Genomic DNA, 27,790 nt, shown 5'->3' with positions numbered 1-27,790 from the left:
ATGACTGAGAAAAACGAACTTTGTGGGGGGGAACAAAGTTTTGATATTCTCTGGAAAAATATTCAAATGGAATTTTAATATTAAAAACTATACCCGATTTCATAACGACTTTGCATAAAGGAGACTTTCAAATACAAAACACATTCAAATAAAAGTGGTTTTACAGGCTGTGTTTCTCATTTCAGCTGTATGTGTTTTAACACTTAGTAAACAGTTGAGGGCACAGGGCTCCTTCTCTCTTTGAAATTAAAGTGACTTGGGTCTGAAATGCCTTAATTACACTTTCTCTTGTGATTACACGATGCTGTAATCTCAGTCTGGAGAACCACAACCTCTCAGCTGATTAAAAGCCGTCTTTCAAACACACAGCTGCAGGCAGGGTGAATAAACCTCGACCAAAAGACATAGCACCTATCCATCGTTCGAATCAAAACGGGGTTAACTGTTCCCGACGCAGGAATGTGAAACGTCAAAAACCTTCACACGTCTTGACCCTCGCCACCGCTGGCTTCTCATGCTCAAAAGAGCTATTGTCCTTCATTTCAAAGGGACACCATTGTCCAATTTTTCGTGCCCCGAAATGAATTCACAAGACTGAAGGTACCGCATCATTTCCCACTCTGCGTCTTTTTCTCATGGAATAGGAATTTCTGAATCCCCGGCTCTCGCCAACGCGCATCACGCCACATCCTTGTTGCATTATTCTATCAGATGAAGGAACACCAACGTGAACATTTCTGGCAGAAGCAAACAAGCGATAGATTGCTGTCTAACTCATCAGGCATGCTCTTTGTCAGAGTCACACGGGATCCCTACTTCCGAACACCGACGTCGGTGACAGTCCAAGAGTAGGCAGACGATGAAAATCTGCTGAATTGAGAAGTGCGTGTGTGTGTGTGTGTGTGTGTGGGGGGGGGGGGGGGGGGGGGGGCTGGTTGGTCTGTCAGTATCTGTCACTGCAGACGGAGCTGAGCCAGATCGGCTGAGACAGAAAAGGAACACCTGGCACTGTTTATAGTCGGGGACGACGCCAGATACAGACTTGACACAAAACCCAGTGAAGAAGAGGTGCCCACTGGGCTAATAAGTGTTCAGCTCCAGCTGTCATCTTTGATTGCTGTGATGATTTGTCATCCACTGGTTGGTTCGAAACAGGATGATTGACAGCTGAATAAAGAGGGTGTAGAATGCACTGGGCGTCCTGGCAGGACCCGTCAGGAAATTGCCTGTGAATGTAGATGATTTACATTTAAGCTCGACTACTGCCGGAGCCAGCTAGTGTCCTTTTGAGACGTGATTGGAGACCCTTTCATCCAATGAGGGGACACATTTGAACTTTCCCGTACAAGTGCCAGGATGCCTTTTTGAGTGGGTGAGTGAGTGAGTGAGTGAGTGAGTGAGTGAGTGAGTGAGTGAGTGAGTGAGTGAGTGAGTGACTGAGTGGGTGAGTGAGTGAGTGAGTGAGTGAGTGAGTGAGTGAGTGAGTGAGTGAGTGAGTGAGTGAGTGAGTGACTGAGTGAGTGACTGAGTGAGTGAGTGAGTTCCCAGTGTTGAAACACATCATTTTATTGATTTTTCTCAAATGTTTTTGAGATATTTTAAGCTGTGGTGACAAATGAACACTTCCAGTAGTTTTCCACAAATTACATGGCGATGATAATAAATGAAAAAAAAATAGTGGTGCTTTTGAAGGAGGATGCACAAAGTAGTCCCCTGTTCAGCTTTATTTTAACATTAGGTTAAAATAAAAATTCCAAATTCTTTTGGTATTTGTGTGATAAGTGGACATAATTAGACGTAAGAACACTGAGAGAGTGATGACTTGAAGGAAGGAGTTGAAGGAAACAACACAATAAAATCCCAATAATCAGAGTTCAAATATAGTGCCGAACACCTCTTTGGTTGGACGTTTCTACTTCGGGTCCAAGTCTCACCTTGTATCTCTGCTTCCTGCAGAAGCTGATACAGTTCTGGATGGTGAGTTTGTTGGAGGTCTCACTGGTGCCGGAAAGAGTTGGCGGGTCCCCGCTGTCTTTGAAGCAGCCTAAGTTCCCGGGCACTGTTGGGAGACAAGTGGAGGGCGAAAAATGATCAGTTAATGACTGAAGCAATCCGTATCATATTTTATCATAGAAAGTATTTTGTCTGCAAAAATTCAGTTTAAATTTGTCATTTAGGCTGGCATCTCCAGGTTTCCTCTCAGATTCATTGCAGGGATCAGTCAGAGGTTTATTAAACAAATCACAGGCGGCATGCCTTGAAACCTTATGCACTTCCCGGCTTTGTTCAAGTTGTTCCAAATGTTATAATCCTGTTTATGATTAACACTTTGCCTCATAGACCCGCCCCCAAAGAACAATCTAGGGTGACGCACTCAATAAGTATCCAGGACTCTGTTTGAATGTTTTTTGTACGGATTTCCCAACAGCCGAGCCGATAAATTTGGCCTCTGAAGAAAAGAAAAGAAAAGAAAAGAGGAGAGGAGGAGGAGAGAGGGAGGGACGAGGGGTGAAGGGGACACGGGTGTTTGAGTCATAGTGACAGAGCTGGAATCTAGAAAATGTTTCATTTCAGATGTGACCTAAAATTACATCAGATTGGGCATACAATGTTTTCTACATGTGTTGCTGTGTGTGTGTGTGTGTGTGTGTGTGTGTGTGTGTGTGTGTGTTTGTGTTATATAGCACCTTGGAAGGAGGCCAAGTCCAACACCTTAGGTCTACATTAATTACAGGTTTAATTTACACCCGTCAAGAGCACAAATTAGAGCATGAGCAAACACTGCAAAGTTTTCTGTTACAGACGGCTACTTGAGATAAACTTTGTTGGAGTTTTCATAAAACAACATACACGTTCTACAACTCTGTTTTTACTTTTCTATACCCTCATGGTTTGGCCGTTCACATCAATAAGTAGTGAACATTAAAATGTTTGTTGGGTGAGACCTGGGGATGTATGACACAAATAGGCCAACAATCACAGATCACACAGTGGGAAGAGAGATGTTGACACCTTTCAAGATGCATTCATCAAATACAATGCGATCTTTCAAAAACCCAGCGCGGTGATTAAACACTCAAAAGCCTTCAAATTCAAGGTAATAGCTCAGGAAGTGCCAACAAAGCCTCCGGCAGTCTACATGCCGCTTGTGATTTGTTTTTCCATTGTGACTCAAACAGGCGTACTCTTGTTTAATTTCCATATTCTGAGGTGAAAAGAAGAACAGAAGCAAATGCACAATCTGAAAGTCATTTCCACGGCAAGTACGAACATTCTGTCCCCAAAAAGCTCCTCAATCTAATTGGAAATGATGCCATCCGACCGGCGGGTACAAAGATGCTCGTTAGGAAAAAAAGACAAGAGAGAAAAAGACCACAATTGCAGTCAATGCTGCTCCGAGACAAAACGTGCATGCATAAATTATAAGCATGTGACATTACAAAACAACCTTGTTCCTTATCAAGCCTCTATGATTCTTCCAGACACATAAATGAGCTGGAATACAGAACTCAAACTGATTGATGCGTCCTGGTCTGAATCCAAATTTCTTGCATTTCTTTTAAATTTATAATAGCTGAGATTTCTGGAGCTGGAAATCAAAATCACTTAAAGAAATGCGTAGAATCAGACACTTTAATTTTGTACTGACTGAATAGTAGAATTATCAAAAGTAATAGCATTAAACTGGTTGAATATAAAGTAGGGACCAAGCCAGAAGTGTCGAGTTTCTTTGAGAATTACAAACAAGAATGCAAATGCAACTCTTTTGCCCCACATTTTGGTGAAAGACAGCATTTGATCATGAGTTGGATATTACACTGGGGCATGTCCCGTCTATTCGCTTGCAACAACGGTCCTGCAAAATCTGACAACATGCTCGGAGACCATGGAGCGGTTTGTTCCCCTGGTTTCTGTAAACCAGCACTGTCCTAGAACCGAATATCTCTGGAGCTGCTCACTTGCGGTGTGTCGTCTCTTCTCCAACATTTGCATATTGAGAGCTGCTCATCTGATGACAGCACCGTCCACCAGTGAACAACTGGCGCCCACTTTCTGGCAGGAAGAAAAACACTTTACAAATGTACACGCTTGTCGTGATGACGTTTGGGGATATATTGGTATTCTGCAACAGAAGGATGGATTAGCATCATCGTAGAGGGGCATCACTCAAAACTGCAGAGAACCGCCGTAACCTCGATCAAGACCACACATGTGCTTGGTTTTTGGGGTGCCAATTGTTGCCAATGTTAACTTTTTCTGCTCGGCGTGAAAGCTGCTCTACGTGCACAACAGATGCTGCAGATTCTGTTTATATGAGAACAACGCACAAAGGCTTTTCGGGGAAATGTGAGGCATGTTTTAGATTTCACGAGAATGTTCACCACAGGCCGGCAATGCTGAAGGGGGGGGGGGGGGGGGGGGGGGACGACACCCACGTTTGCTGACCGTCAAGTTGCTGGTGGGATTTTGGCTGCAGACATGATTCGCTACCGTGCAGAACTGCTTTTGACAGATAACACTTGAAGACAAAGTCCTCAGACCGGCAATAAATCATGTGCAATATTCATTTTGCAGCCGCAGCCATGCCAACGCTTTATTAATGGATTAAAAAGGTTGCTTGAAACATTTAGCGAGACTCAACGATGCACACGAGCAGAAGTAAGGGACGGATTATGTGACAGAAGAATCTTCGATATTTTATATGTTCAGGGTGAGACAGGACAGTGCTGCAGACAGCAGTTTCTTTTAAATCCAGGCCTCCAGTATGAACTGGATTAACAACCGTGCAGTGTGCGGGGATGAAAAGAGAGGTAAGATAAACACCTGGTTGAGAACCAGCAACCTCCCTCCGAGCAAGGCAGGCAGCCAGGTACCACTTCAATGGAGCGTTTGAAAAGCAAAGGAGAGAATGCTACTGCAGGGCTCGACGAGCAGATTAAACGCAGCAGTGCTCCTTTTTCATTTTGCTGTGACAAGAAGATTGCAGACTGCAGTCAATTGATCAGTCTTTGTCTTCATCTCGTCCCAGGGGCTGTGAAGCGCTGGCTGAAGAGCAGCAGGTGGTGGGATCGTATCACACCAAAGCATTGGAGCTTCGTATGCAACTGGAGACGAAGAAGGCGGCAGCCTCTGTGCTGCACTTTCCCTGCATGCAGTGTTCATTAATATATATGTGTGTGTGTGTGTGTGTGTAAACGCCAGAGCAAAGCATTGATCCTTCAAAAACATCTGCTTTGCAGGCGCAACAAGTGCAAATATCTCCGCGTGCAATAAAAGAAAGAAAAAAACACAAACACGTTCAACACACTTCAAAGCTGTCAGTGGAATTCAGACTTTAACGAGCCAGAGGGGAGAAACGGAGGAAACACAAGGTGCATAAATGCTCCAGTCAGCCCAGACCAGACCTCTGAAAACCTCAGGAGATCACAGCGGGAGAGGAGACTCCCACAAAGAGAGCTAAACAAGGATCGACTGCAGGCAGGTCCATCACAAACCTGGCAGCCTGCTGCCTTAGTTCGCCTTCCCACAATGCAACACGGACAGGAGGCAGCCGGTGAGACAACAAAGTTCATGGGTGTCTGTCTAGTGAGACACCTCTGTCGACGCAGCAGACACAACAGCAGCGCCGACCCAAAACACATCCGAGCAAGCGAGAGAGAGAGACAAAAGAGCAACAGAAGGAGATAACAAACAAACAGGGTTTTAAAGGGAAGATAATTACAGTCATCTCTATGACTTCCAGAGGGAAATGAGGGAAACATGAATACAAAGACAGAAAATATATTAACTCGGAGCAGTCTGTCTCTGTTTGCTAGCAGTCAACCGGCACAGCGTGCCACTATTTTCACCTTAGAGATGAAGACACATGGAGAAGGAGAATATGAAGCCTCAAGGAACAACGAACCTTTAAAGTCTCCGCTTGATAATCACAGTTGAAACACTGGAGGATTTCCGCAGAGAGACCACTCTCACAGTCGGCCCTAATCCTTTAATCTACAAAAGCCATGATGACACTGAACAAGCGGAGATACAAGAGCTACAGGAGCGCTCGAAAAGGCATCAATAAAGTAGTAAAACTAACTAAAGCTGGGTGTCAAACATCAGTACTTTTTCAGTACAAACTGAAATGTGTCTGAGTGACAGAAAGTGTCAAGAACAAACAGCTGGCATCAAATTTATGTTGGTTGTTGTTTTTTTAAACCAATTTTAGACTATTATTTTGTTTTCAGACTGACTTTTTATCTTCCTAAAGTGTGGGATTGAATAAAAGCGTTGAAGGTATTATATCAAACTTTAACCACTAAACTTTGTAAGACACCAACATTTTACAAAATAAAAGCTTCATAGCCAACCCAATGAATCTAAACGGCAGCCGGTTAGCAGAGATGTGGACTGAGTCATTGTGATTCAAAGGAAAGGATCAACATGAAGCAGATTGTAACACCTGAAGATGTTTGCAATGTGTTTCACATTTCCAGTCAAAAAGGTAAAGCAACCCAGACAAGCAGAGCAGCATCAAACTACTGAGGAAAACACACTATCGTCTCTTTCTTCGTCCTCATGCAGAGAATCAAGCATTAATTCCAGTGCAGCTCTGGTCCTATACACTGTTTCCTCTTCTTTCACAGTTTGCATCTTTGTCCAATTGTTAATGCATAAACATTTAAATGTTTTCCTTTTCATGCCACAACAGAAGCAAATAGCTTTGAAGCATTTTTGACTCCTTTCGTGGATTATATTCTCACATGGAATTTGACGTCTCAGAGATTTCGTTTTGATATCACTCGTGAGTAAATAGAAAAGCAAATTGCATCTAGTGGAGGGGCAAATCTCCGATAAGTATCTGCAGTAGAAGCATGAGAGAAATCGAGCAGACTTTTTAGAGGAAACGCTGGAAAAATAAACCTTAACATTGACTGTGGCCAGAACGGTCTCTGAAACAGGACCAACGCTTCATTAACATCCAATTAAACTGGAACCAGAGACAAAAAAGTCATTAGTGCTTCCACATTAGAGAAGGGATGTTAGAGCCTCGTGGTCAAAAGAGGAGAAGCAGGATTTTATAAGCGCGGTGCTAAAAGGCTTGATGTGAGTATTTCAAAACACAGGTATGTTGAAGTCTTGCAAACACTCCCACGAATCCATTAATGCATCATCAGCAAGTTAACAATTCAAATCTGTTGCACACAAACACCTCTCCAACACTCACTGCCTTCTTAGGAATGCTTAGTGCAACAAATCAAGGAAACAAACATCACTTATCACAGTCGGTGTTTATGTGACTTTCTCCCCCACCCTCCATCGTCTCTCTTTCATTGTGTCTCGGCTGCATTTATTACCCTCTTTTCGTAGCGCAGCCATTCAACACACAAATAAATACAGCTGCTGTGTTTCATCCAGCCTGTGATTAGTCTTGTCGGCTGCACCACAACCGGAGAGGGAACACAAGAGAAACGGAGAAATATGCCACTAACTCCCCCAGGACCAGCATTTCTGGAAACTCTGTATTGTTGGTGAGGTGGTGGGAGTTGCTATTATGTGTTTCTGCTAGGGGTTCATGCTTTGCTTTTCTATGGAGATCATAAATTATCCGGCCCGTAAAATGGGAACAGTTTACAGTTATACAATAAGGGACTTATTATTGGACAGAATGAGAGAAGTATTTGTATTCGGCAGACTGACTTTGACAGTGGGATGTTCAAAACATGCTGCTGGGCAGTGAGTGTGTGAGAGAGGGCCTCCACTGTATGTTCCATACCACGTGCATGTTTGACTGTATCTGTATGTCCTCTGTGTGTGTGTGTGTGTGTGGGGTGCAGGCTGTGTTACAACAAGATTGAGATGGAGGAGATCAATGCCCCAGCCCAGAGGCCCTGAGAGAGCGACTAACCATCTAATTAGAGGAAAGAGCCGGAGCTTTAAATGAATAATTAGTGTCTCCTCTGAGACCGGGCCGAACAATGCAGGGAAGAGATGAAAAATGGCCGCCAACCTGTGTCACTGACAAACCAAATAGCCCGTGTCCCGAAGAGTCCCGGGGGGGGGGATACAGAGGCGACCGGGAGATGAAAAGACGAGCAGACACTTTGTGGCCACCTCAGGCGTTAAATACGCTCAGCGGTACACTTCCATTTATCATCATTCATTTTCAAAGAGATTTACTCCTCGTGTGTCCGCCGTGGCAGGTTGCCGTGGTTATCTGGATGTCATTGATGGTGGCGAAGGCTCCAGGAATGTGCAAAAACAGTTGGCCAGATATGGAAAATGTGTTACGATTAACACAGCGGTTTGAAAAGTCCCCTTACGTGTGATGTGATGTTTTCTAATAAGTGTAAAAAAAACGAAACAAATTGCATTCAGATCTTCTATTTCACATTTGAATGAGGAGAGTATGACACAAGACGAGCTGTCTAGTGTCTGCTAATAACACCAGTGATGCCACAGAAAGTAATGATAAACAGCATGCCGATTGTTTTCTCAACCGTAATCAGCCCATTCAACTTTTTCTTCTGAAGATGGAGCAAGAGACAAAAACCATGCACTCACTGATCAAAAGCCTTATTAATGTGCTCTGTCAATGACATACTGCCTCTTGTGTGCATAGTTGAAATTTTGGTTAAGTAGCTCAAGACAACAATTAATGGAGCGATTAAATCAGGAATCCCATAAGATGTATCCTCTGGAGAGCATGAGAGCATGAGAGCAGCAAAGGTCATGGGAGTCTACCCACAGTACAGCCTCATAGAGGTCCTAAAAAAACATGATCATCATTGGTCCCAAATCACTCACCAAATCCACCCAAAACTTTAGTCTGACCATCAACAACTCCACTCTGTCTCTCCCCCCCCACACATCCGCAGCCTATATCCATATCAACCATGCTCTTTGATCACATTTGGATGAACAAAATGGCACAACACACACACACACGCACACACACACACACACAACATGCACTTTGAGCTCGAGTTCCACTCGCCGAACACCATCCAATAACGAAAACACATTTATTGCTAGGAACCTGCATTTGGCTGTGAGCCCTCATTCCTGAGAGGACAAGCACTAAACAATGACCATCTACTTGTTCTCATTAGCAAACATTCTACACAACAGGCTCGCCTCGTAATCGATACGTTTAATTCCCTAATGGCCCCCGGCTGATTCAACGCCAGCCACGTTGAGAGAGGGAAGGAGCCGGAGTGAGAGAGGCTGAGAGATTAAATCTACCTGATGTCCTGTGGCTTGTTTTCCTGAGTCTCTACTCTCTAGTTTCTGGCTGAGAGTTTCCTCATATCACTGCAGGCAGGTATTTCCCCTAAGGGGAGAGGTGGGTGGAGCTCCGAGGAGGTCAAAGTTCAGAGTCAGATAACAATGAGCGTGTTCAAAGCTCCCCGACCCTCTTTGCCAAGTAAGAGGCCTGATACAGGTGAAAGGGGACACGTAACACAAAACTGACACGTATCCAAAAATTAGCACCCGTAACAGTAAGAAAAAATTGCACTCCTTTGTTTTCTGAAAAATCTACTAGTAAAAATCACAGGCTCCTGATTTGCTGATTGAAATCTGTAGTGCCTCAACATCTATTCCTTTCCTGGAGCATGTGGATGGTTTACCAGTCTCATATTAGAAAGTTAACTTCATTCCCATGTGGCAAATTTAAAAAATGAAGACAAAAACTTCCATTGTGAGTGTGCAGATTTTAAATTAAACCTCTGGATCTATTCACACAGCACCTGGTTATACTATACACAAAACAGCTCTACAAAGAAGGAGGATAAACGTCTTATAATGAATTTGGTTGGTAGGAAATAAACTTGCCAGGTAATTTATTAATTTACAAGCCTGGGGCGGTGAGGACAAAATGCCTAATTTTGGACACTGGTTGCGTGCAAGTGCAAACACATCTTTTTTTCATTAACTACATTAGGTATTTATGAATGGAGTTCTTTTATGGGGAGCCACATGATAAGCCTTTTTTTGGTTCCATTGGATCAGATGTTAGAAATGGTTCTTTGAGTTTTAACAAGTCTGAATTTTGGAAAAAAAAGGGAAACAACAGTGCAGTCGCCAAGCCAAGACTTAACCAATCAGCAGTGCATGGCTGACATCACCCCGACCTTAATCCTCATACTTTTAACCTACAGCAGCACCTTAAAAAGGAAAGGAATGGCCAAAATGAGCTCACTTCACAAAAATGTTCTCACCTTAATCTCTGACCAGATTTGACCCTGTCAAAAGTACAGGAACAAACACACACACAGTGATGCCTGAACCTGCCTCAGTATGCTGGTTAGGAGGGTTGTTTGTGGTGGAAGCTGGTACAAGACCACCTAGAGGAAATAGTCTGCCTCTGAAAACAATGACAGTTGAATGAGATAAATACAGCAACAACGGAACCTGAAAGCATCGCCGGTCCAGGCAACCACAACAGCCACGGGGCAGGGCTGTGGCGCTTCAGTCTGGGCTCGGTCTCTAGACCACATGTCCAACATGTTCGGCTTGTCTCGGCCTCTTTCTTATTTTGACTTGCTCTTGTTTTTGTCTCAGGCATTCATTCAACCGTTTCACTGCTGCCTATTATACATTCTTCAATGTATGCTTTTTTCCCCTTCCAACCCGATAAGCATTCTCTCATTTTATATGCATGTGTTTTGCCTTGGTTATTGCCTGTTTTGTTCTTGAATACTAACTGATTTTGCTGTGCTTCTGTCTGGTCTCTCAGACCCCCTTTCTGTCTCCAAATCCATCATGCCCAGCCACGTAACTCATCTGGCCACAGCTAAATGGTCTTGAGTCATTGCAGAAACCATTAATCAATTTAAAGAAAATGAAGTGATTATTAATTTAAGTAATTTATCAAGGATAAATGCCAAGAAGAAGACTGTACTTTGGGGTCTGGGAACATCCATTCATCCATCCAGTAGATATATATTTCACTGGATAAGTAATAACTTTGCCCCCGCTAGTAGAAGACAACTTGAGGAATCACGTTAGGACTCCTACTCTCATTGTTTGTTGCAAATTTCATAGCAAGCAGTTTAATAGCTGTGGAGACCTTGCACTTTTAACCATGAGCCTCATTTTTCACTGGAGAAGTCAGGGGATCAACCAGTCAGTACCAACCGCCCGAGAAATAATCCAACCAATGAAGGAAATAATCCTTAACTGCAGCCCTATTTTGACTACAGCCATGCTACCTGGTATATCAGGCGTTCTGTGTTGGGTATTCATACCTTGTATTTGCTCGTATTTGAGCGAAGAAGATGGACATTTACTGAGTGAATCAAAGAAAAATACTTTTTTCCCCCAAATCTCGTAAACCCTTGACCCGTGTGGATGGCTCGGTCTCATCCCGAAATGTTGAACAAGGGCAGCTCTGGCATATATATTTGGCCAGATTCATTAAAAACTGGCTGGCGGTCTACTCAGGTGTGCCTGAGTGCCATGAGTGCCATTTAGCGGCTCCATGAATCACTCTAAATGAAGACAATTTCTCATCACTGCATATTTTCCTCTACGTTAAGCAATAAAACCTTGGGCCAAACCAGTAACTACTTTGTTATGTTATGTCTTCAAAGTGTGGCTGGTTAGCTTGCCAGATGGATGTGGTGCGTCTGATACTGAGACTATCGCTCCACGGTGACAGACAAGGTTAATCGGATGTTCCCTCAATTGTTCAAATAGATGAAAGTACTAACTACTCTAATTGAGGCATTTAAGTAATCAAGTCTCTTAAAAGTCCAGGTGCAAACACACCTGATAGCTCTATAACAAAGAAACACCTTAAAACTAAACAGATTAGCTAACAGGAATTCTGCTGTGGAGATAATTAGGCTCATTACTCAATACAGCAGTATTGTCAGCCCCAGTAATGATGTGTCAAATAAAGAGACACTGTAAACATATGGTAAGACATTAAATTCATAGAAAATATATAACTTAAGGGAGTGTTTATTTGTTACCATCCTGTTGTCCTGTATTCATTATGTCTAAATCAGAAGTACTCAGATCTTTTATTTAAGTAAATGATACAAAAGCCCTGCATTTAAATTCTTGATTAAAGTTGACATGAGGAATTTTTTTAAGGAAAATTAAAGTTCCTTGTAGGAGCTTTAAATAAAAGAACAAAAGTGCTAGCAACAAAATATAGTGCCCAACGTAAAAGGACTCGTTATCCAGAATTGCCCATTTCAGAAAACTGGATTAAAGTTATTGATGCATTAATGTGTATCTCTTTTATTGTGTAATAACATATCATTATTTATTAGTCAATATACATTTTGTACTACTTGTTTATATCTGCTACGTAACTAGTAATGTTGTCAAACAAATATTGTGGAGCAAAAAGTATAATTTTGCCCCCAAAATGTAGTCGAGTAGAAGTATTAGCATAAACGTAAAATACTGAAGGAAAGTAACTCGAAATTGTGCTCAAGTGTTTACTATGTTTGGACTGTCTTAAACCATAGGAATAACATGTATGCATTTTGAAAACGGGTGTAGTTCCCCCTCCGTAATCCTCCACATATTCCAAATAAGCATTTTCCTAAAAGGCATCATCCCATTCGGGGAAAGTCTCACAGCTGCTGCAAGTTTCTCTTCTGCAGGAAAACACAGTGGAACAACAAGTTTTTCTTGGTTACAGCATGCTGAGATGAGCTCCTGGCGTGCAGATCAAAGCGTCTTTGTTTTGGCGAACGCTCGAGGCCTTCACCCTGACAGTTTCACTCTGTGTCAATCAAATTCAGCTGGGACACACCATGAAGCACATCCACGTCGGCTTAAAAGGAGCCCCGCCAAAACAAAATGTCCGTCCAATATGAGAAAGGAAACACTCAACAGGAAATGTCACGTTGCCAATGGTCGAGTAAGCAGTCAATCTGCAGATGTCACAACAGCGAGATATGGAGCACAGCTTGGAACAAAAGGTTTTTACCACTTAACTGAACCATTTAACTTCCTTTAAAAATCTCAACAGAAAATCGGCCAAATTAATCAATGTGTGAAGTGTACTTTGAAATTCAGCTTTTGTCAACACAAGGAACCAGAAAACAGATTTTTTTTTTTAAATATCTGAACTACAGGCAGCTCTAGCACAGTGACCCTGATGAAGCCCGGAGGTAGTTTAGCTAGAGGCACCACTAGTAAACTACAAAAAAACCCACCTCATAAGAACCACTTCTTTTGAGCATTGAGGGGCCTGGGAATGATCTGGGCATCCAAAACCAGCATCCACCGTGACACACCGTGGAAATGTCAATTCATACAGTAGCCGATGTGCTTTCACAGCGCACCTTTTTGAAATGTTTGGATAAATCCACCACATGATAGCTGCTGCCGCGAGGGATTAGTAGAATCAACAAATGTTGTGACCGACACTATAATCCTCCCTGTCCAACTATGTGTTTCTAGCCTTGTGTGAACCGCCTCGCAGTGTGCACTCCTGCAGGGTGTGTCGCTCTCACCGGGGTGGCATGACCCGAGATGACAGGGAACACAGCAGGATGACAGACCGGCTGCTGGCAGGCTTCAGGTGCCTCAGCAAGTGACCACCGACTACCAAGCATGGGACATCAAGAGTAAGCAAAAGAAGTAGACAAAATGAAGGCACAGACCAAACAAAAGCCAGACAAAATGAAAACAAAGAGCACTGTCGCCCTTTTCTCTGGCACACCGCAGTGTTTTTCAGTCTTGTTGTTACTGAGAACACTGACAATAAGACGGCATCAGCATTCTCTCACTTAGTGGCTTTAGAACGCAGCAGATTGAGAACAGGCGCCATCAGAAGGTGAGACACCACCAGAGAGTGAGGCACCACCAGAAGGTGAGACACCACCAGAAGGTGAGACACCACCAGAAGGTGAGGCACCACCAGAGAGTGAGACACCACCAGAATGTGAGACACCACCAGAAGGTGAGACACCATCAGTAGGTGAGACACCACCAGAAGGTGAGACGCCACCAGAAGGTGAGGCGCCACCAGAAGGTGAGACACCATCAGTAGGTGAGACACCACCAGGGGGTGAGACTCTACCAGAAGGTGAGGCACCACCAGAAGGTGAGACACCATCAGTAGGTGAGACACCACCAGGGGGTGAGACTCTACCAGAAGGTGAGGCACCACCAGAAGGTGAGACACCATCAGCAGGTGAGACACCACCAGGGGGTGAGACTCTACCAGAAGGTGAGACACCACCAGAAGGTGAGACACCACCAGAGAGTGAGACACCACCAGAAGGTGAGGCACCACGTAGTGATTGGCGTTTCACAATAATAATCCATGTCTGGAAGCTCCCTGGTAACCCCGGCAACGAGGAAACCGTCTCCACTGAGCATGTTTTCATGACACTGGATGCCTCGCACACAGCGAAACTTATCTCCGTCTCTTACGTTACAGGGCTCGGGACTTTAAATACCCACGCGGAAGAGGGACGTTCAGGCAAGACAGCATTTGATAGGGGCGAAACTCTCTGCCTTTAGAAATGGGCCACATGCTACAAGGATGGGTTACACGCTGCACAGTACTGGATCCTAGACAAAAACAAGGCTGGAGCAGCACATGGCGAACCCATCTGGAACAAAAGCTGGCCTAATTTCACCAAAGATAAGGGATGAGCTTGGCTCCGCACAGAGATGGTGTGGCGTGGTCTGCCCTTCTCTTGCCTCCCAAACCACAAAGGTTTTGGATATGGGCACAGAAAAAATGACTTAAATGCACAGTTGTCTGAAATAGGTCAGTCAAAAGACTAATGGGATACACACAAGCTCCTATACACACACGAAACACGCAAGCCATTCAAACAGCAGGCTTTAGTCAAGCTCGCTACTCAGACAGGATAATAGTGGGACAGCCAGAGGGGATGGACTGCACTGAAAAGTCACAACATCACCAAGTCACAGCTTTCAGGCTGGGAAATATATTGATATAATATCAATATCCTGATATCAGATTAGATATTGTCTAAGAGTTTGGACATCGTCATATCGTAAGTGTTTCCTTGTTTTAAAGGTTGCTTTGCAGTGAGGTGAAGCGAGTTTCTGAACTTGACTGTATTAGCTGTTCTATTATCCCATTTAGTCATAATGTCTACATTCCAGATGATTTAACAAGAATATTGTTGCGTAAATATTTTGCGAGAGAGCTTGTAGTCAATGCTAAAATAGCATCCCAGCTACTTAAGGTGGATTTTAAGGCAGCCCCCCACCCTAACTGACATATACCTTCATTTATATACACACTGGTGAAATGTCAGGTAGATATGAAGGTATGAAAAACCAGATATCAGCCGGGCCGAGTGACAGACGTAATCAGTGGTTAAAGAAACAGTAGAGGGAATGAAAGTAATGGGATTAAAGACAGGCAGCTTTTTGTAAATTTGTGCCAAAGCGGTAGAGAAGACAGAAGCACAAAACCCCCCAACTTAAACAGCAGTGGCATCACGCAAAACCATCTAGTAATTACTAGAGAGGCACACTCTCACACTTACATGTGCACGAAACATACAAATGGACCCACAAACAGGTAGATGCAAATAATCGCTCACAAAAAAAACAAAAAACGTGTCAAAACAAGTGAACACATTCATAAAAAAGCACACACACACACACACACACACACATACGCACAACGACACAAAGAGAGGCAGTGATTGAGGAAGTGATTGACAGCTCACATTAAACTAAGGGCAGGCCCGGGCATGGCAGGAGGAGGGGTGACGGGAGGCAATTAGAGACATTTTTCAGATGATAATAGCTGTGTACAACCCAAACAGTCTATAAAGGCTATTCATGGCAGGCAAGCAGATGAGCGTAGCAGTGAAAATAGCTGGTCCATGCGCCCATGATACGGACCCGAGGGCATGGAAGGGCAAGAGACAGACAGACAGAAAAAATAAAGGAGTGGCAATGATCTCTTACTCTGGCATGTCGGGATGTCACAGTATCTCCAGTAGATCCCATCTTCATGATCTGCAATGTAGCACCACGGCTGAACGTCCCCATCAGGGTTCCTGCAGACAGAGAGGGGTAAGAGTTAGACCATGTCCACGTGAAGCTGGTTCAACCTGACGATGTATCTTTTCCCTCTTCATTTTGGCTTCAGGCCTAAGATAAGCTGAGTTTGTTTCAGACCCAACAGTGTAGCTTGTCAAAAACCTTTTTTTCCAGAGAGGATACAAGCAGAAATGTATTGTTCACACATTTTCCCCATCTTGGCTTTTGCGATGCCCTTTTCACTCGCCTTAGCCAAACTGCCCCTGGCACCTCGTCAGCTCGTACAAAGCGAGCGGCTCGGCTCTTAACTCGACGCAGATCTCACGTCACTCCTATTTTAGCCTCGCTACATTGGCTGCCAGAGAAGTTCAGGGTTGATTCTTTTAATCGCTTATGAGGCACTCTGAGGCCAAGCTACTAATCCCTTACACCACCGAGCGTCCACTTAGGACTTCCAACCAAAACCCGTTGGATATACGCCGTGCCAAACGTAAAGCCAAAGGACGTTAAAGGATATCACGTTAGAGCTACTCAGTCCGTTGACTGTTTTATAGGGTTTTTTACTTGTATACTCTGCGCTTGGAATTTTTTTCTTTACTGATGCTACTGCGAAGCACTTTGTAACTAGTGTTGAGGAAGGTGTTATCGAAATATTGTAAATGGTGTAATTAACTGACTTAAAACCCCTACATGGATTTTATTTTCATGTTGACAACACACCAGGCAGCAGCAAATAATACATAAATAAATAAACAAACAATAGATAGATAGATAAATAGATATTTTTTTGGTGGGAAGAAATTCTTAAACACAAAGTCACATAGGTCAACATGTCACAAAGAAAATGTAAAAGTAAAATGGGTGAAGGTTAATTATAAGGTGAGCATGATGTGTTCAAATTTCATCTTGTAAAATGTTGCAGAAACTTGAATAAAAACAGTCGTTTGAAGGACAAATTAGAGAGAGAATTATGATCCAAAGTAGCTTAAAGTAGCTTATAATTCATAATTAAAAAATAGCCAATCCTGTATTTTTTTAATAATTTCAATTATGTGTTTAATGCAAATAATCACTCTTGAAGGAGTCATTTAGAAATGATTTTGAGAAATTGTTGAAAAAAAGAAATGTCCAGCCTTGTATACCAGCTGCTCTAACAAAACAAAACAACAACAGAACTGTTCCTTGTTGGCTCATCAAGGATTCACTATCCGTATCAGCAGCAAAAGAAAGTGATCAGTGAGTCTGTCTTTTTCCCCCTGCTGATCCAGTCAGAGAGTCAACTCACTCTTGTTTTACATCTGATATTCACAAACAGTTGTCAAAAAGTTAAATACGGTTACAATTTTTCAATTGTTTTGGGGTTTAGTTTGGAGACCCATCTTTGATGAGTGGAGATGGTCGGTGGACGAGGGTGGTGGGGGGGGAGGCTCTTTGTTCCGGGGCCAGACACAGACCTGAAAAATGGGATGGGGGCGACGCTTTTGTCTGAGGCTGCAGCCTCTTTTCAACATCATCAAGGCACTTAACCAGCAGTAATGAGGCTGGCAGGCCCCTCTGTGCTTTTTTTAGTTTCACTGACAAACGCACCAATATGTGGGATTGAAGATGAAAATTTTGTATAAAAGCTGTGTGAAGGCTCCATGTCTCCAGGGTGATCATGCGACTTTGTACATCGTGGCCCTCATGGCAACTTCCAAATTGCTGTTAAATGATATCAAAGCAGCTAGTTTTAAGAGGGAGATCATCTCGGTGCTGTTTTACCTCCGAAGCTCTATTTCAGGATTTCTGTGAACGGTAAACAAACACCCTGTCGACTGAAAAAGCCCACGAAGATGACACTGCAGGTTTTTTTTCCACCCTGGACTATAATTGCCAGGGACCTTTTCTCTCCTCTTTTGACACACCTCATTGTAGCGTCTTGAAAAAGCCCTGAGGCACTGCACTATCCCGTTTCCCCTTTTGTAAGCAAAGTTGTGAAGGGCGTTTCCATTTCTTTTCTTCTCCTATCAAGAACACTAGCCTGAGTTTCCTCCTCTCTTTTCACACTCAGAATGAGGTATTGACAAAGATGTTTTTTTGTTGGGTTGAACTCAAGTTTAAGTGTCTGAAAGCTTTTCGCTCACTTTCGATATCTGGCAAACAGTTCTCTGTCTCTTCCTTGTGGCCTGTCATCAATGTGGATGTGTTAAGAAAGACCTTGTCTAGTTCCATTTGTATTTATTCTCTATTCTCTCTAGCATTCTGCCATCCATCGTCTCTCAACTTGAAATTGTCACATGTTTTCCAGTAACATTTGACGCCATATCTTTAGCCCGGATCTGTTCGTTGCTCCACCCAGTTTGGGGGCAGACACCTGTTTGCTTGGCCCGAGGCTACTGCTGAAATGGAAAGAGCAAAAACTGGGTCCAACCATCCAAACGGTGGATTATACGCCCTTTCTCTATTACTCTCTCAACTTCTCTTTTTCATGCATGTCAATGGGTAATAGCCCCATTTGAAATACGACTCCCAGGAGTTCAACTATAGCCACTTATGTAATTTATGGCATGTTCTTAATCACCCCCTAAGGAGGCAGACGTGAATTACAACCATCAGCATCCTCACTAGACCACCCATCCCACGTCTGACCCACCGGCATCTTTGATCAGTATATGACGTGGTGTGCCCCTCCGAGCTCTCTCTCTCTCTCTGTCTGTCTCTCTGTCTCTCTCTCTCTCTCTCTCCTAAATCCTCCTTTCATCTCTTTATTAAACACATACACACACACACACACACACACACACTTTAGCAGAAGCATGGGAACACCATCCACAGGGCTAAGGTGAAAAGGCCAGACCACATGACAGAGAAACATAATCAATCTTGCCGCAAGGTGCCAGTGTGTGTATGTGTGTGTGTTGTGTGTGTTTGTGTGTGTGTGTGTGTGTGTGTGTGTGTGTGTGTGTGTGCGTATGTGGGTGTGTGTGTGTGTGTGTGTGTGTGCGTATGTGTGTGTGTGTGTTGTGGAAGCAGACAGCGTCAGATCAGCCGAGGTGAGGTGCAACGGTGCAGATAAGAGCAGACAGGATGGATGGGTATCTATTTGTTTAACTGAGAAAGACTTCGGTCCTTGTGGTGACATTGTGACAAAAGTTACTGCCAGTGTGTGTGTGTGTGTGTGTGTGTGTGTGTGTGTGTGTGTGTGTCAGAGATGGCATGCCAATTGACCCTGAGTAGGAAAACTTGTTAAAAAACTCCCATAGCCAGCGGTAGATCACAGATGATGTTTGGACACTTAATTGGCACAATTACGCTGATTGTCTCATTTTGCTGGGAGTGAGACACACACTTTGGCGCAGAGCCAATTATAGCCACATTGCACTTGAAGGCAAGAGCGGCTTACATCTGAACACAGAGAAAAACAGCTGTTCTCGGCTGGCTGCCGTTCAAAAGCTTTCCTTTAATAACCGCGTTCCACGTGCCTTAATCAGGAAATTTATGATCACCTTTAAAAAGCCTGGCACCGTGAAACGACATAAAAAAATAATGTATATCGAACTGTGTGTGCAAAGGCTTGGAATAACAGGCTTATAGATCTTTTTTTTTTCAACAGGTAACTTTAAGTAAGATTCTAGAGGGACTTGTGTTTAGTTTAAGGGTAACTTTGGTATTTTTCAACCTGGACCCTGCTATATTTTTTACTAACGGGGACAAACATCTAAAAAAGCAAGATAACGCTACGGATGGAAGCTGCTAAATGGGCTGCAGTGTACCCGCTCGAGGAAACTGCTCAAATTCAACATACCTCCACTAAAAGTGCTTATTTCTTCAACTGTCATGCCAGATTGCTATTAACTGTCAACAACAGAACAGGGGGCCCTAGGGAGAAATGAAAGGTTTTTCTCACCTCTCGCTTTCTGTTTTGTCATGTGACTTGTTGAAACGTGAACGAGAGAGTTGGAGAGAGAAATGCAGGTGTTGAGTTAGAGTTTGTTGTGTTGGATAGTTTAGGGTTATCTAAAAGATCGCGCCTTGCAGATTCCGACAATGTCGATGCGACGCGAGATTTCAGAACAAGACTTCCCCTCCACTCCGCAATGACAGGCCCGGAGCGAACAAATGGTACAGAAACTGTTGCACTGCAGCGTCTTAAACCCATAATAACAATAATCTGAGCCTGTCGATGTGGTCGGACGGAGATTGAAGGTGAGCAGTAGCCCCGAGTGATTACATTAAAGCCACACTGGAGAGCAGAGAAATGCTGATTGGAAAGTGGTGGTGAAAGGCTTGTCTGGATTGGGATTTGAGGTCATCGGCAGATCAGAGTCTGGCAATTTACTGACTGAGAGCAGCCTCTTTAATTGACTTGGGTGATTTAGCATGCAAACCGCTGCCTGCTGCTGCGCTGCATGAATGCATGTATTGAAGAAGAGGGCTATTTGGTTGTGGGCCAGTATGTATAGTCTACTGTCTACTGATGATGCTCTCTCACGGTCCACTAATGCTAAATATGATGTTGAGCTGTTACAGTGTCATGAGCGGCTGATCAACACACGGCTACGTTTCTTCACTATGGGCTAAAAGGATCGATAGATTGGAATTACAAAGGGAACTTTTTCTCCCCTGCCTCTGTTGGAATCCAGCCATGTAGATAATTTGGGTTTTAATTCCCCAGGTTTTAAGATCTGCTTCTGAGATTTCCGCTTCCAACTCAATACATGGAGCTGAATGGGATTACATCTGTTGCATTGAGGCATTCTCCTACTTTGGATACAGACCTCGCTGTCAACGGTTCTCTTTGAAACTATTTCTTCATCAGAAATAGGTGCAATGACAACTGTAGACATCGAGGCCTGTGGATGATCCACGGTGACTTTACGGACACGGTCTTTTCCGAGCACCACAATCTAAATGAGAGGAGCTCATTAAGTCCTCATGAGGCTCATGGGTACTGTAGTATTTTGAGGCATCCGCCACAGCAAACTGATGGACAAACCAGAAATGATCAGAGACTTAAGTATCAATAATTAAAACTGGTGGCCGCAGCATATATCTATGCGATTGTTAAATTATTCGGAGGACTGTCGTAATTAAGATCAAAAACACATTTGTTTCCGAGACAAACAAATATATAAGAGGTGCATTTTATTGCATGGAATCGGTTCCTACTCCAATTCTGCAATGACTGTAATGCTGATGGCTGATGCTTCATCATCTTCTCACGGGACACTTCTATTAACTTCTTGATTTAACAAAGCAGCTCACAGGGATCGTAATATAGTCATACAAACGGTGGACAACTTGGCTGCAGTTTGCCTGACCTCAGATCTGCACCTGACATCATGGAGATTCAATTACAATCAACTTGGGGAACACTATTCACTCTGGCATTTCCATTATCTCATCTATGTAAGGGGAACGCATTAGACGCCATAGTGGACACTCATAAATTGTACAGTACACACACACACACACACATGCACACACCTGAATATAAATGGCTGGCAAAGCTATTCAACCACCCACTGAACTGCCATACACTTCACACCGTCATACTAATGCACCCGGGGGAGAGTCTGATATCGGCCTGTAGGAACAGTAGATTAGAAGGAACAATAAACAAAATATAAATCAGTGCTTCAATTTGTGTGACGCTCTTGTTATGAATGTCATGAAGTATTTTGGAAAAGGTCAAAAAAGTACTTAAGAAGTGAAAAGAAAGTGTGAAATTGAAGAACACCCGCGAGGCAACATCCAAGCTTGATACCAGAATCCTTTACTTTCCACTCTATGACATGATTTGTATTCTGCAACGGACCACACTGATGATACGTAGTGTGATATTCAATGCTGAAATGAGTTTTGCTGAATCTTAGCTTAGACATGAGAGCTGTTGTCCTTTTCCAGAGGCTCTGTGTTTCTTTTTTTTTTTTTGCAGGGGAACAATGTGACATTTCCCCTCTGCCCAGTTTCTCCCTGTTTTCGCTGAGGGTTTTTATAGCAGGCTATAAAGATGAAATGTGGGGGCTGTTAGGGCCTTTTCTGCTGCAACACTGTGGTGCCCTCTCGACTAAATCACCACGGGGAAAACTCCAGTGATGGCGTAAGTAGTGACTCTCTAGTCCTCATCTTCTCTGCATCAACATCGGATGTTTGCTAAGAGCCGTGTGTTGAAGCGGAGACACGCGACTTTACATTATCCACCTGTGCCGTCGCCTCAGCTCTCATCTCATAAAACCCCAATTGGCCTCAGGGTCAGAAGAAAAATACCCTCTCTCTCCTTTCTTTCTTTTTTTTACCCCTTCTTTACCCCTTCCCCCCCCCCCCCCCCTCCCCCCGTTTGTCTAGGAATTACCACCTATTGTGTTCTCGAAAAGACGTCCACAAATCTTTAAGCCTCACATGAAAGACAGACGGATCTCAGGCAGGAGAGATGAGAAAGGGTTTGAAGGTTAAAAATGGCAAACAAAAATTTGAATTGCAGGAAGCACTTCATGTAAATAGGGATATTTGCCATCCAAATTGAGCAACAGCGTCCCGAGGCATCTCTCACTTTCTTTGTCATGAAACAAATTCAACTTCACATTATTTGAGGCTGCTTCCTCTGCAGGGACATACATGTTCTGTGCACACGCCAACGCACATGTGGGTGGACGCATGCGCAAGATACTTGACCCTGCACAGGCATGCCATAAATGCCATCCCTCATCTAGTCACAATGAAGTGGCCACTTTGGTCCCCATTAGCCCCGCTGATGGGTGACTCTATACAAGGAGGATGTCTGAGAGAGACTGGGAGTAGTCGTAGCTACGGCCCTAAGTGACAGAAATCCCTCTGTCAGGAAGAAACAAAGCTATGAGCTGTCAGTGAGTTAGAAAAGCTGCTAACTGCATCAGTGGCCAAGAAAACAGCCGAATCCAAACAATGAAGATGTGCATTTTGGATCGCTCACTGGACGTAATACGCTCCTAATGTGCAGGCAGAGCCTCCCGCGATCCTCCACATGTATCCTACTCATAAATCTTCAGAATTCCTGTCCAGTTCGAGGAAAAACAAATCCGTCCGGTGCCACTTCAAAGCATTGCTGCGTTATGAGTTTACAAGCATGACTTAGAGAAAGGTTTCAGAGGTTTTGGGCCGAGGGGGGAAGGGGAGGGGGGGTGTTCTGTTTCTTACCGCTTGGCGATCCGGGCCAAGCCACTGTTCTGGACGTCTCGGCAAATCTGAACTGACTCACGAGAGCGTGGCTCGCTGCAAAAACACAAGTTTGACAGTCGTGCACACAACGCTGACAGTCGCACTGTGACGGATGGACAGACGGGGTTTTTTCTAAGCACCCGAAGCCACCGCGTCCTTTCACATTCCGGGGAGGAGGGATGGAGATTTGATGACACAAACGCTTCATGCATGTTGGCAACCTTTAGAGGACGGGGCTAAACGTTCTGTTTGGTTACCACCGATAAAATATTCAGCGGTGAATGCCTGCGCGGGTCCCTTGTGCTCAAACCCTTTGCAAAAACAACTTGGTTCTAAATTATTCAGAAAGTCAAATGCTTTATGTAGGAAGTTTAAAGCTCTGAGCTTTTTTTAAAAGGTGCTACTTGCAGCATTTTGACATCAATAACATCAATCATAAGGGCTGCTAAAAATATTGCTGGCCTTAGACTGCTTCGGGTTCTGTGGTGAATGTGACGCATTTCCATCACAGAAGGAGATTGCTTTACAATAAAAATACAAGAGGGAACAGTTATTCTCCCAGTGCTTGCGGTGGATTTGTAAGAAACTAAAACATAGCTTGAGCATATTTTGAATAAATTACACTGTATGAACTTTGCACATCCTAGTTCAAACACTAGATGTCGACTAAATTATGTGAAATTGCCTCTTGGCACAGACACCAATATTTACCGTTTCTGCCTGTTCTGTTTGTTACATCTTTAGTTTTGTCTTACATTGACATTTGCATCATAGTCTTTTAGTGTACACTTAGGCCATGAACAAAAAACAATATTTGTTAATTGCCTGTAACTTCACATATTTATACACACTGAACAGCCTAATCTGTTCAATAGGCATTTAGGCCATGCACTGTAAGAGTTTGAAATATTGTAGAAATCATTTAAATTTAATGTAAGAGCAGCAGATACAGAAATACCTTTTGTGAAATGGGGACACACAAATGTTTTATACTGTGACATCAAAAGTTAAACTGTTTAGTAGTAGTATTTTTTTTTTTTTTTATGACACATGGTGCTGGTTTAGAAACCCTGATTTTTTGCAGTGTAATGGACTGAAAACATTCACTATTGTTTGGCCTCCTTATATTGTTCCATATAGGACCCACAATCACAGAAGTTTGGCTCCTCCTGCTCTAATCACTAAATAATGGATAACAGATTATGTAACTTATTCTTTATGTACAGCTGTTTCAGTGAACTTCCCAGAAAGGGGCTCACCTGCAGTAGTTGTGGGGGCCCAAACCACCCTCTCCATTGGGGTATTTGAGGGTGTTGTAAGGGTGCTGGAAGGTCTCATTCCAGAAGAGGCAGGGTCTACCAACATGCAGGCTGGTCTGGTTCTGGAAGCCCCTGTAGTCCTCTCCGTTGGCAGTGTAACACTCTGAAAAGAGAAATGAAATGATGAATGTGAGAAAAATCACTTGTGTCTCCATTAAGGGATTAGACATTTATTAAGATGAAAATGAAAATCATTTCAAACAAGCAGCCGCACGTGTGACCCGCATGCAGAATCGGGATTTAGCAAAATATTCGCGTGCAAATTAAAACTGTTTTATTGTCTTTCGGAATGATCATAGATGATACGTTTAGGATCATTTTATTCCTCACACAGGCTCGTTCCATTTGAGCTCTGGCCAAACGTGCTAAAGGGAGATCAATCACTGTATTGTTTTAATAAATGTCAACGCAAGAGCATAGAGAAGAAATATGGCCCGCAGATATAAAACAAAAGCAAACATGGCTCAAATCTCCAGGATGTGTTTGACAACCATATGGCCAAGTCGGAGAGGGAGGGAGAGAGAGAGAGAGACAGAGAGAGTGTGTGTGTGAGAAAGAGAGAGAGATGATTTCCCAAAGCAAAACAATGGCTGCTGGAAGACTTTTTTTCTCCCTGAAAGAGGGAATTCAAATAAACAATGGCTGAGGAGAGCGTGATGAGCCATCAAGGAACATCGCTCTCAGCCTCAAGGGGGGGTTTCACTGTCTTTGTACAGTATTTATTCATTAAGTTGCAAAGAATGGATGCAAATAAGTCAATACAAATTGAATTTTTCTCTATCGTGGTGTCGAAAAACCAGCCTTCAAACTATGTTGCTGAGAGATTTATGGCGTTTGGGCGATGCTTAATGTTTCTTGCATATGGAGCAGAGCAGGCCTGAACAGCCGTTTCGCTTCCAGGAGGCATGACATGAGGACATTTTCTCAGACTCTAACCAAAACAAGAGGAACTCATCAGAAAGTCGTGGAATTGTGGAAAGTCCGTTCCCTGTATACTGCAATGACACAGAACGCAAACACAGCAGGTCTAAAACCAGAAACTAATCGGTCAACAGCTCACCTCTGATAAATGAACAACTCTTCATTAATCACTGAGGTTATGGGGGCGATGCAGGTTGATTCAGACCCAGATGTATATGTGTAAATTATCACCGGCCTTCATTTCGGCCAACTATCCTATAAAATGCATTTATCAGCTGTTTGTGATTCATATTTAGTTTGAGGCCTACATTTATACATTTTTTCTATATCATTTCACTTGAAACTGCTATGTTCATTTTGCACTTAATTCTTAATAAAATGAGAAAATATGAGAAAATACAATTTTATTTGTCAAATATTTTATCCAGGAGTATCCATATCATCTATATATTATATTATTTAGATATGAAATGACCTATAGTGGGATAGAAGATATCGGCCATGTCACCCTGCCCTACACTTCACTGTGCATTAACATGTTCAAGTGTCCACTCATCTGCTTTACAAATGTCAAGCGAGAGCTCATGGAACTATTTCACCTTCTGCCTGTCAATCAAACACCAACAATACTCGCTTGTTTGACCCGTATCCATGGGGTCTTGTTGCTATGTACGTGGTTAGCCAATGACCGGCCCCTTTCATCAAGTCAAGCTGTCTGGGCTATGAGTATGAGCTAATGCATTGCAATATGACAGTCATTACACCCGTTGGTGAGCCAGCTGTGCTCCAAGGCTTTTTCTCATTCTCTTTGGAGTCCAATATTTCCCAACTCCCCCCTCCCCCCTCTCTCTCTCTCTCTCTCTCTCACCTACTGTTCTCCCCTCTCTCACACTTTTTCTTCTCTGCTGCTTTTGCCCTTTTCTGTCATCCCCTTTCAACTCATACACAGACTCGGCTTCGCCTCACAGCCTTCTAATTCAGCTTCTGTAGTCTGTTGTCATCCATCGTTCGGTGGCAACCTCTAAATGCCATTTCGGGAGCCAGGTAGCATCAATGATGACAATTAAAAGACTTAAAAGGGTTCAGGAGATCAATTAACTCCTAAATCAAAAGTGTGTTGATTAGTGATGGGTGTGTAAAGGATTTTGTTGCAAATTGTAAATCACAATAAGGTTGTGAATTTCCATTTTTTGGGATAATCGTAAATATAGTCACGGGTGACCGGTATATTTTAGTGAGCAGATTTTTATGATTATCGGTGAAAATATCGTGAATTGCAATTTTTGTTCAAATTCAAATTGTCATGTCCGCCATTGCCTAGTGTTAATTATGTTCAAAGTTTTTCAGAACAGGTATAATGTAGATCAAATAGGCAAGAAATAAATGTTTTATGTGTTCACTTATTAGCGTCCAATACTTTCTACTATGCTTTGCGATATTTACAGCAGTCACTTTACACGCCAACACACATTCCACTCTCTTGCATCCACCACAGAAGAACCGAACTTCATTTTGGAGTCATCAAAGGCCCCGACTGTTCTCAGTGTGTCAGCCAAAGTTGCTTTTATGTAAAGTTGTTTCGGCTGTGACGTTCAGTCAAGCTCGTCAGCCATCCATCGCCCGGCTGACAGGGGCTCAGCAAGGCGCTGCAGGGTGTCAGGTTCCTGCACTTGTGATGCCACTCTATTGTCTGTAAATGGCTCTCTTGGCAAATGAATACCACCTCAGCATGCAAGGATATCAACCCACCCGGATCGTAAATCCACTTGAGAGTGTCTGAGGCCGAAGAGGACTCCATAAAATTAGAAAAAACAGCTTAATGGTGTTACAACAGGGGTCATGCTCTTGCTCCCCTTACACAAGGGAGGGATGAGAGCGACGGAGGACACAAGTAATTGTTTGGGGCGGACGCCCAGAGGATGGGCGAGGCATGTTAAATAATGCAATTGTTTCATGTGCAAAGGATGCAGATGATCACCATGGAGCAGCGTTTAACCTGTAGAAGACCTTGGAGATAACGACGTCAACATTATCCTGGTATCATAAGTATGATGGCATATCGATATGCGTTGTATAATATGATATCCCCCGGTACAAATTCGGGAGGACAGGAATCAGATGATGAATTTTCATTGCAGTTCCATTTTTCTGGACGCCGGCAGCCACGGCAACAGAATGAAAGGGAAGGAAACACTGCTGTTGAGAGTTTGGCAGAGGTACAAGCACAATCATGAGTCACCGCTCCCCAAAAGCAATCACGACTGTTGCTGCCCCAGTCAGAGAGGATACCATCATGCGGGGACAGGGCGGCCGGCTGCATCCCAAATGAGTTCACGTCCTTCAAATATCTTCTGCTCGAAAAGAGCGGGTATTAAAATGAC

General features: G+C 43.4%; 1 protein-coding gene across 2 annotated transcripts in view; it reads right to left on the bottom strand.

The window, feature by feature from the left end:
* The window catches only part of kremen1 (kringle containing transmembrane protein 1), a 55,276-nt gene that overhangs the window by 10,156 nt on the left and 17,330 nt on the right, over positions 1-27,790 (bottom strand). For both annotated transcript variants that reach the window (XM_084025544.1, XM_084025543.1), the window contains exons 2-4: positions 24,429-24,591; positions 15,919-16,010; positions 1,935-2,059 (exon numbers count right to left, since the gene is read on the bottom strand). In XM_084025544.1, the coding sequence (XP_083881670.1) occupies positions 1,935-2,059; positions 15,919-16,010; positions 24,429-24,591 (380 nt within the window). The remainder of the gene's footprint in view (positions 1-1,934; positions 2,060-15,918; positions 16,011-24,428; positions 24,592-27,790) is intronic.

Source organism: Eutrigla gurnardus, assembly GCF_963514095.1.
Source record: "Eutrigla gurnardus genome assembly, chromosome: 13".
NCBI lineage: Eukaryota > Metazoa > Chordata > Actinopteri > Perciformes > Triglidae > Eutrigla > Eutrigla gurnardus.
This window is presented reverse-complemented; position numbering and strand designations above follow the sequence as displayed.